At 39.3% G+C, this 18,699-nt stretch overlaps 2 protein-coding genes across 5 annotated transcripts; one reads left to right on the top strand and one right to left on the bottom strand.

Annotated features, from left to right (window-relative positions):
• The first annotated feature begins 4,371 nt into the window (after positions 1-4,371).
• On the top strand, positions 4,372-7,187 carry LOC126594104 (uncharacterized). 2 transcript variants are annotated; one of them, XM_050260317.1, is made up of 5 exons: positions 4,372-4,527; positions 5,310-5,640; positions 5,858-5,962; positions 6,065-6,112; positions 6,675-7,187. In XM_050260317.1, exons 2-5 carry the CDS (start codon positions 5,380-5,382, stop codon positions 6,918-6,920), a joined length of 660 nt encoding a protein of 219 aa, XP_050116274.1. In that variant the 5' UTR covers positions 4,372-4,527; positions 5,310-5,379; the 3' UTR covers positions 6,921-7,187. The 2 variants fall into 2 exon arrangements, with proteins under 2 accessions (XP_050116274.1, XP_050116273.1); XM_050260316.1 differs by having other exon boundaries at positions 4,389-4,555.
• A 1,184-nt stretch (positions 7,188-8,371) lies between these two features.
• Positions 8,372-17,769, bottom strand: LOC126594103 (zinc finger CCCH domain-containing protein 3). Of its 3 annotated transcripts, none has more exons than XM_050260314.1 (5): positions 17,569-17,769; positions 17,384-17,436; positions 16,914-17,046; positions 16,645-16,768; positions 8,372-8,648 (listed from the first exon to the last, which is right to left on the bottom strand). In XM_050260314.1, exons 1-4 carry the CDS (start codon positions 17,696-17,698, stop codon positions 16,659-16,661), a joined length of 426 nt encoding a protein of 141 aa, XP_050116271.1. In that variant the 5' UTR covers positions 17,699-17,769; the 3' UTR covers positions 8,372-8,648; positions 16,645-16,658. The 3 variants fall into 3 exon arrangements, with proteins under 3 accessions (XP_050116271.1, XP_050116272.1, XP_050116270.1); XM_050260315.1 differs by having other exon boundaries at positions 8,406-8,604; XM_050260313.1 differs by lacking the exon at positions 8,372-8,648 and having other exon boundaries at positions 16,419-16,768.
• Positions 17,770-18,699: the final 930 nt, after the last annotated feature.

Below are 18,699 nucleotides of genomic sequence, written 5' to 3'. Positions count from 1 at the left end.
CTTCTGTTATGTGACTGTCTGTCCCCAAAGAAAAAAAATTAAGGGGACGATTGTAATTAGTATAGGCAACATTTATGCCAGGCGAGTAACTGTAGTTATTTATTCATAACCATTTAAGTTCATATCCGTATAATCGTTTACCCGTTAGGTAATTACATAAATGGTTATACCCATACTCATAACCGTTTATAAACGGTTAACCATATTCATAACCGTGTACTTATTTAACCATAATCGTTTACCAATTTAACCATAACCATTTACCTGTTTTTGAACCCGTTTATCATTTTTTACCCATTTGCCCATTTTTTCACCTGTCTACATGTTTTTTTTAACAACTTGAAAATTACAAAAGAAAAATTTGTCATAATTTTCGTTTTCTGACAATTAGTACATTTTAGCATGCATTTCCCTATTTTAATCATTTAACTCCTCGTACAATTCCAATAATTGAAATAATAGTTTATGAACGATATTTTTCTGTTACACCCAAGTAAGTCTTTAATTATAATTCATATGATTACAAAGTAAAGCTTCTAAAAACAAAAAAGTAGTCATTATCTTGAATACTAGATAATTCAAAGCTCCAAAATATTCTGAAACTAAACACTTGCGAACACTAATGCTTTAGCATGTTCAATCACAAAAAAGTCTCATCGACTCGTTGTCACCACAAGAGGCCTACAAAAAGAAATGTATAAATTGAATTGGTATCCCATTTAGGAACACCGACACCAATTAGCATGAATCTAACAGAGGTAAGTGATCATAGTAGGTTTACATTATACACTCAGTTATCAGAAGAAAGAAAAAAAGAAAAAAAAACAAACAAAAGCGGAGTACCAAATCAATTGAGTTAGTATCACCATTCATCAATATGTATAAACAGAAGGTTTACATTCCATGATTTTTCACACACCCATATGCATAAAATTGAATTAGTATCACCAATAACTCCAAAGTTAAAAACAAAAATAAAGATTAGTTTTTACCACATTCACATCAGTATCATCACCGAATGAGGAATCTTCAACACCAGGAGTAGAGTTTGAATCTGGTTCAATAGTAAAAGTTAAAATTAGGCTAAAATAGTAAATTTTTGAACATATACATAATTTATATGAAATTTTACAGTAAGTACCTCACATCTGAGAGAGAGGGCAACGAGGAGGGAGAGATAAGCGAGGGACGAGGGCGTTTGAGACTCTGAGTCTAGCGGAGAGATTGAAAATTTAGGGTTTTTATTTTTTTTTAATTTTACATTTATTAAATTAAATAGGTAAATGGATACTTGTTATGACCGCGGGTAATACCCATAACCGATGGATACCCGTTATAACCGTGGATAATACCCATAAATGTCCATTTAAATTTCACGGATAAACGGTTATACCCATAACTATTTGTTCATTTAAACGATTATCCATAATCGAAACCGTAAACTTTAAATGGGTGGATAACCACGGTTATCCAAATCCATGGGTATTTTGCCAATCCTTAATTGTAACAAAATGTTTATGGTTGCGGATGCACCCGATAAAACATTCCGACCTTGTTTGGTACGTCGTATAACACATCGGATATGACTAATAATACGAAGTTGGATGTTTGGTATCCCTATGTACTAAATAGTCAACGGATTAAATAATCCAGGCCCATCCCTTTTATCTGGCTAATATCCGCTTAGTTATACCGTCCAAAACCACGGTATTATTTAGTCGGGTATAAAACACGCATTTCTCGGTCGTTAGTCCAATCAGTGGCGGATGCATTGATGGGCAGGGGGTCAGCTGACCCTCCGAACTTCGATGAACGTCTATATATACCTTGTGTGCTGACCTTTCGAATTTCGGTGAATTTTTATGGATACTTTGGGTGTTGCCCTTTTGAAGATTAGAGTTGGCTTCATACATGTCTTCCAATTGTTTGATAAAATGTCTGAAAGAAGAGTGAATGAAATTGTGATCTCAAGGAATAACAAAGCATCATATTAATGGGATGCAATGATATCAAACATTGTTAATGTGTTCAAATTAAGTGTGTTTCTTTGTTAAGCATTCTTATGAGAGCAACTTTGGAACATGTTAGTTACTCTCGCAAATGAGGCATTAATATGTGTGCAATATGTCTTTTCAAATGACTTCAGGCATACCAAGACTCGATGAAATGGCAATATGCATGTTATTTCCGATAAAAAAAATTTGCATGCTATTCTTACTGATCCCCCTAATATTATTTCCTGGATCCGCCACTAAGTTCAATATTACACCAAACGTCTGACTAATTAAGTCATTATTATCCAATGACTATTTATCTTATCTGACTGAAATAGTTAATACAATCCGAGCTGTCAAACGGTGCTTTACTGACTATGTCGAACCTTTGATATTTTTTGACGGGTTGAACCCGGAAATGATTGCCCCGGGTGAGAAAATGGACGACTGTGATGGGAGGGCGACTGTTAGATTTGGTCTGTACTACGTTATATATCATTGTTGTCTACTTGTCTCCTGTACGTCATGTTCGCGTACTTCTGATTTGTCGTCTAGTTAAAACTAGGGGCTCTGTCGGTTTGTCCTATCCAGAAAAATGGAGGGCAAATGAGGTATGAAATTCTGTCATGTTGTTTGTAGGTCTCTTCAATAATTGCCATGGCCCATTAGCACCCAATTTTCTCTTGGATACTCCTTATTTCGAAAAATAATTTTCGCACTCTTCTCTTCTTCGTGTATTTTTTATTTATTTACTTTATTTAGGATTGAAATTAAAAGGAAGACTAAAAAAAAGAATTATGAATAAAAGTGTGTAGAAAGATAGAAAAAAATTTGTGGAAAACATTTCTTTAACTTTCTAAATTTTTACTACAAGTCATGTGGCTAAGGAGGATAACTTATTGGGTGGTATTTTAAGTTAATTATGCACCTTCATGTGAAAATGTTAAATATATGACAGTGCATAATTAGCTTGAAATACCAATATCAAAAAATTTCCAAAGTAGGTGATTCTCGCATGAAGTAAAAGATAAGTTAGAAATTGATAATCGAATTACTACCAATTATTCATCTTGATTGCTCAATGGTAAAACATTGGACAAACACGTCATACATTTATTTTAGTATACAAATTATCACCTGAAACAAGCTCATAGAATGCACTCTCACAACCATATTTTCACGTATTGATGACATGACGAGTTAGTATTTTTTTACTTGAAATTGGTGTGATCCGTTATTGTGAATCAGATGCATAATGAGTTTCTATCATTTTCATGAGCTACAAAGAAACATAATACATAATGGATGAGAATCATGAGATACATTTTCCCCAAAACAAAAGTTCATAATGCAATAATTGTGATACTAATTGGTGTTAGGAAAGAAGAAATCTTTGAGTTTAGCAAGTAATTTTTCTATGAAAATTATCACCATCGCAACAATAAACGACAAATCTTTGGATAAAGAAAGAGAAGTAGAACAAAAAAAGAAAAGAAAAAGAAAGTTTCTTACCTAAATGTAACAGTTGCTAAAATCAATCTAGAATTTATGCAAATAATGATAAACCCCAATGGCCTTCACAACCAAATATTCCATAATCTCGCATGAAGTAAAATATAAGTAAGAAATTGATAATCGAATTACCACCAATTATTCATCTTGATTGCTCAATAGTGAAACATTGGACAAACACATCATACATTTATTTTAGTATACAAATTATCGCATGAAACAAGCTCATAGAATGCACTCTTACAACCATATTTTCACGTATTGATAACCCGATAAGTTAATATTTTTTTACCCGAAATTAGTGTGATCCGTTGAATTAGATGCATAATGAGTTTCAATTATTTTCATGAGCTACAAAGAAACATAGTACATAATGGATGAGAATCATGAGATACATTTTCCCCAAAACAAAAGTTCATAATGCAATAATTGTGATACTAATTGGTGTCAGGAAAGATGAAATCATTGAGTTTAGCAATTAATTTTTCTATGAAAATCATCACCATCGCAACAATAAACGACAAATCTTTGGAAAAAGAAAGAGAAGTAGAACAAAAAAAAAAAAGAAAAGAAAAAGAAAGTTTCTTACCTAAATGTAACAGTTGCCAAAACCAATCAAGAATTTATGCAAATAATCATAACCCCAATGTCCTTCACTACCAAATATTTTAATCTCAGTTAACCATAATAATTTATCTATAGTTTATATAAAGTGGTGCTATTCACAGATTTATTTTTATTTCTCATACGTTTATTTTAATTTTTAACTATTGAATCTAATAAAATGAAAAAAAATCAAAGAATAAAAATTAACAAAAATTTGCATAGCATTAAAAATGAGTGTCTAGATAGCACTTCATATATTTAAACTCTGTTTCTTGTTTTTATATAAATGATCATCCTCACATAATCTCACCACCCTCTCTCTGTCTCTGTCTCTCCTCCCCCCTATCTCCCTTAATCAATCTATTTTGAATCTTAGAGGGGTTGGAAATAAATCATCTGCGAGGAGATAAGACAGGTGGGTGAGAGGCTTGTGAAGATTACAGGCAAGAAAAAAAAGATCTCAAGTTTTATTTATTTATGTTGTATAATTTTCAGAATATATAATCCTGCATGCTTTTTATTTCAAGCTAGTTTTCTGGGTTCTTGGGTATATATCATCTTCCGTTTGATTCCAATTTGGGTTTTCTGTGTACAGTTTTGGGTTCTGATTGCTTTCATAATTTCACATCATCTTGTTTTTAAGTTTGTTGATTGCCTTTGACATTTGATCTTCATCTGCTGTTTAGATACCGGGTCCTCTTGTTTTTCTTGGATTCAAAAATTTTATTGCTTGTCAGCTGGTTTAGTTTGTGGCCATGTTGATTTCCCAATTTTGCATTTCCTGCGCTTTTTCGAATGGAAACTTGTTTTGTTTTTAAAAGTTTGGATGCAATCTCATCAACTATTGCTGCTGTAATTGATAGACTATTGATAATTGATTGAAATTTAACTGCTTTTGCAGTATCCAGCCATATAATTGTTCAATTATTACATGACGTTGTTAAATAGTATGATACGAAGCAAAATTTCGAGGAAGAGGGTTGATATAATGCATCTGTTAACAATCAGCTTTCAGATTTTAGAGTGACCAATGAGTTTTATAGATAAAACCATTACGGGGTGTGAATTGTTTCAATGATACAACATGAAATCCATGTGTTTGTTTAGGAAAGCATGTTGATTGCAGCCCTGGACTTTTAAATGTTCTTGTTTTGTACCTCTGCATTTTGTTTGCTCATTTTCGGTTTTTTCATGCAGGTACCTAGATATCATATACCTCTGATTTGATGCTATAACACATACATCGATTACATATTAAAACTGACAAATGGGGTCTGAAGGGCCTTCGCCAGTAACTATTCATGTGACCGGTTTTAAGAAATTCCATGGAGTTTCGGAGAATCCGACTGAGACAATTGTCAGTAATCTCACGGAGTATGTGAAGAAGAAGGGTTCACCAAAAGGTCTGGTTCTTGGAAGTTGCAGCATTCTTGAGACTGCAGGACAAGGAGCACTTGTTGACCTGTGCAAGACATTGCGATCTGCTATTGGCGAGCAGGATACTTCAAATTCCAGCAGAACTATTTGGGTCAGTTACTCTCATGTCTGGTCCATCGTTTCTTAATTTTGTGTTCGAGAGAAAATGCATGTGTGCAATATATTAATCATTTTCATAGAACTGTAAAATATAACAAAGTTTCCCATAACATAAGTCCGAGAGAATTTCATCGGTTTGATTTTAGTACTTGCATATATGTATTCATCTGGCCCTATACCCTTTCTTAACTTGAACAATTTTTGTGTAGATACACTTTGGTGTTAATAGTGGTGCAACACAGTTTGTTCTCGAGCGACAAGCTTTCAATGAAGCTACTTTCCGTTGCCCTGATGAAATGGGATGGAAGCCTCAGGTTAGATAGATTTCAAATGTTTGTTCTCTAGTTAATTGGGATTTTATTTGAGAGGTCTTCTACATTGTTCAGATTTTTTAACTTTAATCATCTGTTTTGCAGAAAGTTCCGATTATTCCTTCAGATGGTGGAATTGCACATGTGCGAGAGGTAGTATGAGTGGCCATGACTCTTTGATTAGATGTTTCTTTAAAATTTTTAGTAGTTTTTCCTGGACTTTCATATATCGTTTTAATTTACGATGATTACTTCAAGAATACCTGCTTGGAGAACTGAAGCTGTCTTTAAAAATCGGTCGAATTTATACCTTAAAGCATTTTCTTCCTCGTTGGAAGGCCAATAGATTGCAGTACATACAATCATGAGCAATCTTTTTGTGCCGGGATTCTTGTTCCATATAAAACTTGTTTTATGCAAAGGAAATCATAGAATGTATGTTTGTCTCTTTTCTTTTTCCGGATTAGTGTGATGGCATGGAGCCACCCTTTCGGAATAGAGGGATTCCTGTGCATGGTGAATAGCGGAAACCGCGAAGTGATGACTACCGGAATGGTAGTAGAACTTCAATAGTATTATAGTATAATGATTGGTTAATGCAATGGTTAATTTGCAGGTCTTATTTGGTATTCGTGTATGACTGATAAACGCATGACTTGAATGACTCATTATTTTCATCAGTCCTGAAGGTTATTTCTGTTCTTATTCTGTGCAGACTTCTCTTCCCCTCGAGGGCGTAACAAAGGCCTTGGCAAAGAAGGGTTATGAGGTGGTGATCTCAGATGATGCAGGCCGGTTTGTGTGCAATTACGTCTACTACCATTCCCTTCGGTTTGCAGAGCAAAACGGGACCAAATCACTTTTTGTTCATGTGCCTCGCTTCTCGACCATAGACGAGGAGACCCAAATGAAGTTTGCTGCTTCCTTGCTAGAGGTACTTGCTTCATCATACACTCTATGATCCTCCATCCACACCTGAATGCCGAAGAGCTGTAAGCGAGCTTGAAGTTGGCACGTTAATTATCGTGGATCAACTCTTCATAAATGGAATGCTCGAATAATCAGAAAGTGTAATCAGAGGGAAACTGTATTGAAAGAACACTCTTAATTATGATGTATTTTCATAAGTCTTTTCCAGAAAGTTTCCGGTAACTTGCCGGAAATGTTCGAATCCAGTTTGTGAATGACATCCCAGTCTGCTCATGGAGCTTACTACTACTTTTATGAACTCCCATCTCTTACAGTGTGATATAATTGATGAAAGGTAAAATAAGTGAAGGAACCGAAATCAAATGATGAAGGGCCGGTTTAATGATCATATCAGTTTTCAGTTTTCTTTTTACTGAAACGTAATGGTTATCACACGGCTCTAAATTATTGACGGGAATGGAAACAAATTGAAGCACCAAGGAAAAGACTTTTCCATGTAGCAATAATTTAACACCCTCATTGGGAGCTAATTTTTAGAACAAGGGGTGTGCTATCCACACAATTTTTTTTTTACTTCATACACACCCTTTTAATTTGGGATTGTTGGATCGACTGAATTAAAGATCAAATAATAGAAATTAGCAAGGAATGTGTGAGAAGTAAAAAGGTCAGCACACTCCTAGAACAATTATCATTTACAAGATTTGAATTAGGACCTTATATAGACAGTAGAGACTGAGTGTCTGTAGGCCAAAGATCGTATGATGGTCATGTGCTAAATACAACTAGCATCCCGATCTACCACTCAATATAAGGTGGGAATTGATTTCAGCAAATGGGAGAAAAGCGGTGTGCAGATGGAAAATAGTGGTGTGTGCAAATCACTTTTAGTCATTTCTAATTACTTTATGCACTTAGGATGCAAAATTTTATAGCATCCCTCACAAAGAAGTTTGGAGCTCAGCTAGTTAAAAACATTACCTGTGTCTGAGGTCTTATGTTTAATGGTGTTTTATCGTGACTTACTGTTTCAAAGGGAAATTTGTAGGCAACATCTTGGAGATGCTGTTGGAATTAGGCTAAACAATGGACTTTTCGTTAGTTTTCCTTTAATTTAAACAAAAGCAGAAAACTGGTGGAACTATAAGGTTCTGCACTGTTCGATAAGCACTCCAGCAAATCAGGTTCGACACGAATTCTCCTTGGGCAGGATATCTGATATCTGAACTGCGGAGGTTTGGTTAGAGCAGTTCTTGGTGAGACAATAGTACTCATCTAACAAAACCCGGTTTCGAACGGTGTCCATGTGAATGCTGTGGAATGTTATTCTTAACACTAACCCTGACCAGTCTTGCCAAACTTTGATCCGAACCCCGTTGTCAGAGTGCTTGATGAGTCCCTAATTGTCATGCTCCGATCCTAGATACATCCAAAATCGACACGTAATTCGAAGATGTAGGGGTACAAAGAATACATAAAAGATACAGAAATGAATACTAAAATAAATACCTCAAAATAAAGCATGCTAGTGGAGTCTCTCCCACATATATATATACAAGTGTAACAACAAAGTACACAACCCTCACTAGGGTACCATGCTCGTAGGCTCTCAAAATAAACATTCCGAAATAATAAGGGTATAAGGGTAACATAGTCACTTCAAGCTCCCTATCCTTTGTACTGCTACCCCACCAGCTCTTTGTATGTACTCAGTCCTGTCACTTGCACGATCGCACGTCAAAGCAAAAACTCATATAAACTGCAAAGTTCGTGTGAGTAACCATAATCAATGTGATAATAATAAACACAAGTGCATATGCAAAGCTCGTGTGAGTAACCATAATCCATGTGATAATGATAAAAACAAGTGCATCGACCTCAGTTTAGAAGCATCAGTTCATAATTCAACCTTCTAAGTTCCGAGTGTAACCACTACCTTAACTTTCTTCAAAAGCAAAGGATTACTAACAAAAAGAAAGAGTTCTCCATACGAAACGGGTCAAAGTTTAAACTGGGTATTAGTATGATCTTTTATGTTATATTGGATCTCATATGTTCTCTAACTCCGCCTATGTCTTACATGGCCGGTCCCAAGCCCGGATAAAGGAGGAGGGGGAGGGCGTCAGGTAGTCGACAGCCGGCACTCCATGATCACGTCGAATCCTTATGAAAATGAATCCAGAACAAAATCACGCTAAAGCTAGGGCGTCACCCGTAAGTGGCGCGCTGTGTGGCCCGAGCACAGTGATAAGTGAGCAAGGGTCGTTGTATCTCCATCGGCACCCGGATGCAGTGTTAAATGAGCAAGGGGGCCATAGAAACTTCTTTTCGAACGACTCCACTCAAAGTTGTTTGGGAGCATATGCTCCTATCAACTTTACCCGGGACACACAAAAGAAGTACTTTGATCCTATTAGACGGGGGAGGGTGAAGAAGCTAGGACAGAAGGGTAGAGTTCAAGAGAGCAAAATGCGTTTAGGAACGTGGAATATAGGAACCTTAACGGGAAAATCTATGGAAGTAGTGGAAGTTATGGTGAGGAGAAGGATAAATATTATGTGCCTACAAGAAACTAAGTGGGTTGGTAGTAAGGCAAAGGATCTAGAAAACTCAGGGTTTAAACTTTGGTATTCGGGCACAAATAGAACGAGAAACGGTGTTGGCATCATCGTGGACAAGACCTTGGTACAAGATGTTGTAGATGTCAAGAGGGTAGGAGATAGAATCATGGCAATCAAGATTGTAATAGGACAAGAACTTATCAATGTGATTAGTGCGTACGCACCTCAAGTAGGGTTGGATACGAGTTCGAAGGAGAAATTTTGGGAAGATCTTGGAGACTTGGTGCAAGGAATTGCTCAGACAGAGAAGTTATTTATAGGAGGAGATTTAAATGGACACGTGGGCAGGGAGACAGGCAACTATGGAGGTTTTCATGGTGGCCATGGTTTTGGGGAGAGAAACGAGGATGGGGAAGCTATCTTGGATTTTGCAATGGCATATGATCTCTTCTTAGCCAACACCTTCTTTAAGAAGAGAGAAGAACATGTGATCACCTACAAGAGTGGGTCGTCAAAAACACAAATAGATTTTCTTCTAATGAGGAAAGGGGATCGTATAACTTGTAAGGATTGCAAAGTTATACCAGGAGAGAGCGTGGCTAATCAACATCGCTTGTTGGTGATGGATGTACATATCAAAAGAGTAAGACAAAAGAACAAGACTTGGAAGTGCCCAAGGACTAGATGGTGGAATCTAAAAGAAGAAAAACAAGTCATTTTCAAAGAGAAGGTAATCACCCAATGTGTGTGGGATAGAGAGGGGGAAGCTAGCCAAATGTGGGATTCCATGGCTAGTTGTATCCGAAAAGTAGCAAAAGAGGTATTAGGAGAGTCCAAGGGCTTTGCCCCACACCAAAAGGAATCTTGGTGGTGGAATGAGGAGGTACAAACAAAGGTGAAGGCTAAGAAGGAATGTTGTAAAGCTTTATACAAGGAGAGGACCGATGAAAATGGTGAAAGGTATAGAAAAGCGAAGCAAGAGGCGAAGAAAGCTGTCAGAGAAGCTAAGTTAGCGGCTTACGACGATATGTATAAACGACTAGATACCAAAGAAGGAGAGTTGGATATCTATAAATTATCTAGAGCAAGGGAAAAGAAGACAAGGGACCTAAACCAAGTGAGGTGCATCAAGGATGAGGATGGAATGGATGAAGTGGAAGAGTGCATCCGGCGTGTTATGTGACCGCCGTATGCCACTGAAGCTCAAGGGAAAATTTTATAGGACGGCAATAAGGCCGGCGATGCTGTATGGCACAGAATGTTGGGCGGTGAAACATCAACACGTACACAAAATGGGTGTAGCGGAGATGAGGATGCTTCGTTGGATGTGTGGGCACACAAGAAAGGATAAGATTAGGAATGAGGATATCCGGGGTAAAGTAGGAGTAGCCGAAATTGAAGGAAAGATGAGAGAAAATCGGTTACGGTGGTTTGGACATGTGCAAAGAAGGCCTACTGACGCTCCGATTAGAAGATGCGACGATGGGACAGAGGTTCAGGGCCGAAGGGGTAGAGGAAGACCTAGGAAAACTTTGGAAGAGACTCTAAGAAAAGACTTAGAGTACTTGGATCTAACGAAGGACATGACACATGATCGAGCACAATGGCGTTCTAAGATTCATATAGCCGATCCCACTCAGTGACTTGGATTTTCCAAGTCTCCAACCGAGAAGTTTTCCTCACTCGGAAAATTAAGGGAACACTACCCCAACCTACATGCTCCACTCAGAAAGCTTCAACATACAAGCTTCAACAAAAGAAAATTCAAAGAACTTAGCGAAGAAGGCTTTGGTGTATTTAACACAATACGTTGAAATGAAGGAAAGCTTATTTATTGATATCCCCGATAAGCTACAAATATGTACATATACAAGAGTCAAAATAAACACACAAGAGGGAGCCTTCACAAAGGTTGCTTAGGAGAAGTCTTAGCAGTCGGTAGAGCTCCAGAAAGAGAATGCACCGGAGGGGGATCATTTGGAGCCTCAGTACTGGACAGAACCCTAGAAGGAGGAGGCATCAGAGGTTGATCATTTGGAGCTTCATTACGCGGTACAGCCCCAGAAGACGAAGGCAATAAATGCCTTTGGAACAAACCTACAAATCTCTGATGATCAAGTAAAACCTGACCATCAGTTTCCTTCATCTGGTCAAGCTTCCTCTTCATGTTTGTAGCATAGTCATGTGCGAGTCGGTGCAACTGTTTATTCTCATGCTTGAGCCCTCTAATCTCCTGTTTGAGACTCATCACTTCAGCCGCCAATGATTCAACTTGGCGGGTTCGAGCAAATAGGCGTTGGGCCATATTAGACACAGAACCTGCACACTGAACACTGAGAGCCAGCGAATCCTTAACAGCTAACTCATCAGACCGTTTGGAAAGTAGTCTGTTATCTTTGGGAGTGAGAAGGTTCCTGGCCACCACCGCAGCGGTCATATCATTCTTCATCACGGAATCCCCAACGGTAAGAGGACCAGTAGGGGAGACGAAGGATGGGCGCCATATGTTGTCTGGAGAAGGCGGGGCTGCCTCTTCAACAAGGTTCAAGTCAAAACGACGGTCGGAGGGGCCAGACATTTTCAAAGGTGTTGAAGAGAGAAGAGGTCGGACAAATCAAGATCTTAGAAGTGCAAGAATGAAGCTTCTACTGGTGGAGATTCAAGTGTGCTTTGGAACTTAATGCCAGCCCTTATAAAAATCTGCACTCGACGGAGCTTCAGAAATCGAAGAGGCGCCTGCTCAGAAATCGAAGAGGCGTTTGCTTTCTCAAAAGCTGGGCTGCTTAGAGATCACGAGGGTTGATCTCAGAAATCTAAGAGGCGTTTGCTTTCTCAAAAGTTGGGCTGCTCAAAGACCACGAAGGCTGGTCTCAGAAATTGAAGAGGCGCTCGCTTTCTCAAAAGCTGGGCTCCCCAGAGACCACGAGGGCCGATCTCAGAAATCGAAGAGGCACCTACTTTTCCAGCCTTGTCAGCACCTGTCACACGCACACTCAGCTTTGCGGAAATTATGGGCATTCTGTCGAAGACTTCTGGGGAAGTAGAAAACACATGAATCTTACTGTTCAATCACCCACTTCCCACACGCAACAATAGCTCATGGGTACCACAGAAAACTTTGCCAAAGTTCTCTGCCAAAGTTGAGCACGTGAAGCTTGCAGCTCCCACTACATCGCTCTGACCAAGAAGGGTAAAAGAATAGCAAAGAAACAGCACTAACAAAGTTTAGACCCATAAATTTTGAAGGTCTAGCTACCATATTATTACCCACAAGGGTAAAGGAACAGTACCACTGCTGGATAATTGGACAGTCCCTGTGTGTCAACCTCTGTGCTTCGTGGCAAGGTAGACTAGCAAACATGCCCAACCTTTACTCACATTCGAGAAAACACTCCCAATAAGATTGCTTGCTCCAAAATCGAAGAGGCACCGTCCTCCGAATCTCGAGAGCCAGACTCCCAACATGACTACTTTCTTAAAAATTGAAGAGAGGGTAAAGGAACAGTACCATTGCTGGATAATTGGAAAGTCCTTGTGTGTCAACCTCTGTGCTTCGTGGCAAGGTAGACTAGCAAACATGCCCAACCTTTACTCACATTCGAGAAAACACTCCCAACAAGATTGCTTGCTCCAAAATCGAAGAGGCACCGCCCTCCGAATCTCGAGAGCCAGACTCCCAACATGATTACTTTCTCAAAAATCGAAGAGACACTGCTCCCCGAATCTTAGAGAGCCAGACCCCCAGCGTGACTGCTTTCTCAAAAATCGATGAGGCATCGTTCTTCGAATCAATCGAAGAGGCGCTCGCTTTCTCAAAAGCTGGGCTGCTCAGAGACCACGAGGGCCGATCTCAGAAATCGAAGAGGCACCTACTTTTCTAGCCTTGTCAGCACCTGTCACACGCACACTCAGCTTTGCAGAAATTATGGGCATTATGTCGAAGACTTCTGGTGAAGTAGAAAGCACATGAATCTTACTGTTCAATCACCCACTTCCCACACGCAACAATAGCTCATGGGTACCACAGATAACTTTGCCAAAGTTCTCTGCCAAAGTTGAGCACGTGAAGCTTGCAGCTCCCACTACATCGCTCTGACCAAGAAAGGTAAAAGAATAGCAAAGAAACAACACTAACAAAGTTTAGACACATAAATTTTGAAGGTCTAGCTACCATATTATTACCCACAAGGGTAAAGGAACAGTACCACTGCTGGATAATTGGAAACTCCCTGTGTGTCAACCTCTGTGCTTCGTGGCAAGGTAGACTAGCAAACATGCCCAACCTTTACTCACATTCGAGAAAACACTCCCAACAAGATTGCTTGCTCCAAAATCGAAGAGGCACCGTCCTCCGAATCTCGAGAGCCAGACTCCCAACATGACTACTTTCTCAAAATCGAAGAGAGGGTAAAGGAACAGTACCATTGCTGGATAATTGGAAAGTCCCTGTGTATCAACCTTTGTGTTTCGTGGCAAGGTAGACTAGCAAACATGTCCAACCTTTACTCACATTCGAGACAACACTCCCAACAAGATTGCTTGCTCCAAAATCGAAGAGGCACCGCCCTCCGAATCTCGAGAGCCAGACTCCCAACATGATTACTTCCTCAAAAATCGAAGAGACACTGCTCTCCGAATCTCGAGAGCCAGACCCCCAGCATGATTGCTTTCTCAAAAATCGAAGAGGCATCGTTCTCCGAATCTCGAGAGCCAGATACCACAGACCACTTTTTCAAAGTGCTCTGACAGAGTTAAAACATGTGAAACTGACAGCTCCCACTACCGTGCTATGACCAAGCAGGGTAAAGGAATAGCATTACTACTTGTTAGGGAGACTCCTATATATGTCAACCTCCATCCCCAACGGACAGGCAGACCTGCAAAAATGCTCAACCCTTCATCATATCTGAGAGGGCACTCCCAACGAAGCCTTTCGAAATATTCAGCTTTCTTTCCCCCCGATAATACCTCTGCAAACAAGCTATACTAGAGCAAGAATATCTCATATCATCAGGGTTAAAAGCAAGAGTATCCCATATCATGCTTTTTCCCTGTCTTTTCCTTTGGCCTTGTTTTTACCTGCAAGACAAGGAGAAAGAGAGCAATCAGTCAGCACTTGGAATCAAGCTTCCAGCCAAGAACTGACTGCCTGGAACCCCTTACCTGATTACTTACCTGGCATTGCTCTCGAGTACTCATCTTCAACATCTTATGTTTCCAGGGAAGATTCCGCATCTGCTTGAGGAACAGATAGGGCAAGTGCGAAGGATACAAGGAAGCATGTGGAGACAAGCGTAACAGCACACGTGCCGATACATCCATTACTCTGTCAAAAGCAAAAGTATCCCATATCAGCAGGGTGGAACGTACTCTAGATTTGATGGACTTGTTTTGACCTTCAAATTCTTCAGTCGGCCTTATACTCTGGAGGAAACCAGAAAACCCTCCAGCTCAGTTCAAGAATAAGCCTGTGGAAAGTTACTTCTTCAAAAGCAAAAGTATCTCATATCATCTCTTCTCATTTTTCTTCTCTTTATCCTTCATGCTGCTGCAAGATGGGGAGAAGGTGAACAATCAGTCGGAGCTCTGATTGCTTACCTTGTCTGTCACCTCTTTCAACAGACCCCCTAGCTCGGCGACTTGGGGGACTCCTACTACATGGTTTGTATCGCGCTTGACCAAGCCTGAAACTACAAGTAAGCTTCAAGTGAAATTGATACATTACCTTGTGCATCTCCACCAGTTAAAGATACCACCCCTGGATGGAGGAAGAGTACTTCCAGAGAAGATGCCACATTTACCTATGAGACAGATAAGGCAAGTCAAGACGACTCCACACTCCGATACTTAGAAGTTTCGTGATTACGAGATCATTCTCCCACAATATTTCTTAATGTCATTTGTACTAAATCATTCACTTGTACTCACTAAAGGAGAGCTTGAACCTATGTACTTGTGTAAACCCTTCACAATTAATGAGAACTCTTCTATTCCGTGGACGTAGCCAATATGGGTGAACCACGTACATCTTGTGTTTGCTTTCCTATCTCTATCCATTTATATACTTATCCACACTAATGACCGGAGCAATCTAGCGAAGATCACAGAAAGCGACCGTTTTCGCTACCTAGGATCTATCTTGTAAGAGAACGGAGAATTAGATGGAGATCTCAACCATAGAATACGAGCTGGATGGATGAAGTGTTAGAATGCATCCGGCGTGTTGTGTGACCGTCGTAGGCCACTGAAGCTCAAGGGAAAATTTTATAGGACGGCAATAAGGCCAGCGATGTTGTATGGCACAGAATGTTGGGCGGTGAAGCATCAACACGTACACAAAATGGGTGTAGCGGAGATGAGGATGCTTCGTGGGATGTGTGGGCACACGAGAAAGGATAAGATTGGGAATGAGGATATCCGAGGTAAAGTAGGAGTAGCCGAAATTGTAGGAAAGATGAGAGAAAATCGGCTCCGGTGATTTGGACATGTGCAAAGAAGGCCGAATGACGCTCCGGTTCGAAGATGTGACTACGGGACAGAGGTTCAGGGCCGAAGGGGTAGAGGAAGACCTAGGAAAACTTTGGAAGAGACTCTAAGAAAAGACTTAGAGTACTTGGATCTAACGGAGGACATGACACAAAACCGAGCGCAATGGCGTTCTAGGATTCATATAGCCGACCCCACTTAGTGGGAAAAGGCTTTGTTGTTGTTGTTGTTGTTGGATCTCATATGTTCTCTAATCCACATTTGCGAAAATCAAGAATAAAAGAAGAAATGAGTACGAGATCAACTACTCTCCTTAATCAATCTAATCTCTCGTTTTCATGTTTGTATTCCAGGAGGCAACATGAGAGCCACATTTTTTTGGGGTCGGTGTTAGTAAACACGAGAAGTCGGGATTAACAGGTCAGACACGATTCAGAAGTTGAGAAAAAGTGCATGTCTGTCCTATCATAAACAGACACGAATCAAACGAAACAAGCATTTCTTGAAAAATGAACTTTATAGTACAGTAGAGGATAGAACACATTCTCTTTAGTCATGATATGAGCAACATTTTTCAGTCAGTACTATAAAACACAAGGTGCAAGCCTACAAGCCTTGATGACAATCGATATCTCATCATGAAACTTAACTACTAGTATGTCAAATGGTTCAAACGAAGTTTATTAGGAACCAGGAAGTTATCCCTACATAAAAAGATAAACTTATCCCCAGTCTACGAAAGGAAGCCGCGGATGTCCACCCTCTGGAGGAGGCATTAGGGATGGAGGTAGATTGCTCCATGACGTTCCCGTATGATCTCTGACAACCACATCTGTGAAGCAGAAGGAGGAAAAGTAAGCACTAGGACTAAAGCATTAACTTTGGGAGCAGGAACTATCTCGCATCTGAAGTCGAGTTTATGAAATACAAAAACGAAGACGCCAGAGGTCAACTAGCAACATACAATTTGAAGTTACCTGGCAAAGAGCTGCCTCCAACCGACTGATTCTCTTGAAAAGTCGAAGACTGATTATTATCAATCAAAACTGTATCCTGCTGATTGTTCTTGGGGTGAAGGTATTTACAAGAATCACCATATGGGCAAGATCCCTACAATCCATACCAAGGAAAACATATAAATCCACGAACCGAATAATTTTTCTGCAACGCGACATTCTAAACTAGTCTAATCTGCGGGTGAGTGATTTGAACTTATGTTCAACGGGGCGGGCACACTACCCTGTCAACTGGCCTAACCAACATATGTTATTCTAAACAAATATAAACACAAACCCTGCCTCCAACCCATTACTCCATACCAAGCAAAATTACTTGAGCTAATCAAGGAAAAGTAAAAATCTGCCTCCAACCCATTATTCAATAAGCAATGACATCAATTGGGTCATCAATGAAAACGCGATTAAATTGACAAAGAGAAATCAACTACCGTATTGACAAAGCGGTTGCAGACCCCTTGTGTCGGGTAAGGATGGTTGGGATCTGCAATCAATGGAAACCAGAGTCGTGATTACACACAGAAATGGATAGTGGGGGTGTTTGGTAGCTGAGAAAACAAGGGAAAATGAAAGAAAATCTGAAAAATCAGAAGAGAATGGTTGAATTTTTATGTACCTTTGAAGGAGGCGTACCATTGAGCTCTGGCTCGAAGGTGTTGGCCGCTTTGAAGATGGCGTCTTCTCGAAGGTGGTGTGTCCTGGAATTCCTTCTCGCAGTAATCGCAAAAATACTTCCCCATCGGCATTCCAAGTTCCAAGTTTCCAACTCTCCCGTATTTTTTCCTATCCAATTCCAAATTCTTGGCACTACGTTACGTTAGGGTGGTATTCATCATCACTTGAGAGTGAAATATTTTAGGTTCGAATCTTGTGAAATTCGATACTAAATTAAGTTGCTCATTATGTAGCTTAACCGAACTCCTTCTGTACAAATATCAATGTACTCAATAAAAAATATCAAGGTTTCTAAATTCCAAGTATTTATAGGTTTGTGGGACTTTTGGTGGCAAATAAATAAAAATGGAAGCAAGTGACCTTTTATCGCAATGGTAAAAATATATTGAGTTTTTACATGAAGGTGTGGGTTCAAATTCCGTCGGTTACTAATCTAACATCTAATATAACAGAATCCATTGTTTGACAAAAAAAAATTATTGAAGTTCCTTTGGCTAGTTTTAACCCACAAATAGAAAATAAAACACTGAAACAATATGCAAAATAAAAGCTTTGCTCGTATTTCTGAGTCTTAGTTGGTGACCCAAAAAACATTAAAAAAAGAAGAAAAAATAAGGGAAGAATTCAGTTAACTAATTTAGGTGGTTGTGATTTAGGTGGTTTTACGTGGTTGTGATTTAGGTCAGTAGATCAAAAATTCAGAGCAATTTGTCCGTCCTCTTATGCAGACATTCGTTACACCCACCCTCTTGCGCCAAAGTTTATTATATTTGGTTCAAACTAAATTATCAAATTGTCAAAAAGAAAACTTGGTAGTGATTTACACGCAACGAGTGTTGTAAATGAGATAATTTTGTCTTTTATTTCAATGGTAAAATTTGTAGATCAAGTACGGCATCTTAACGTAACACCTACGAAAAATAATTTCCACATGACCTTGTTTTGTTTATGCATAACCTCTCATTTACATTATTTGATTCTCATTTGATTTATTCAGTCCGCCAAAACCCGGAACAATCACGAGCGGCCGGACGTAGAAAGTGTTTGCAAAATTCACTTGCCAACACATCCA

This window comes from Malus sylvestris, chromosome 12, assembly GCF_916048215.2.
Source record: "Malus sylvestris chromosome 12, drMalSylv7.2, whole genome shotgun sequence".
Classification (NCBI taxonomy): Eukaryota; Viridiplantae; Streptophyta; class Magnoliopsida; order Rosales; family Rosaceae; genus Malus; species Malus sylvestris.
Note: the sequence above shows the minus strand (reverse complement) of the source record. Positions and strands in the feature narration are given on the sequence as shown.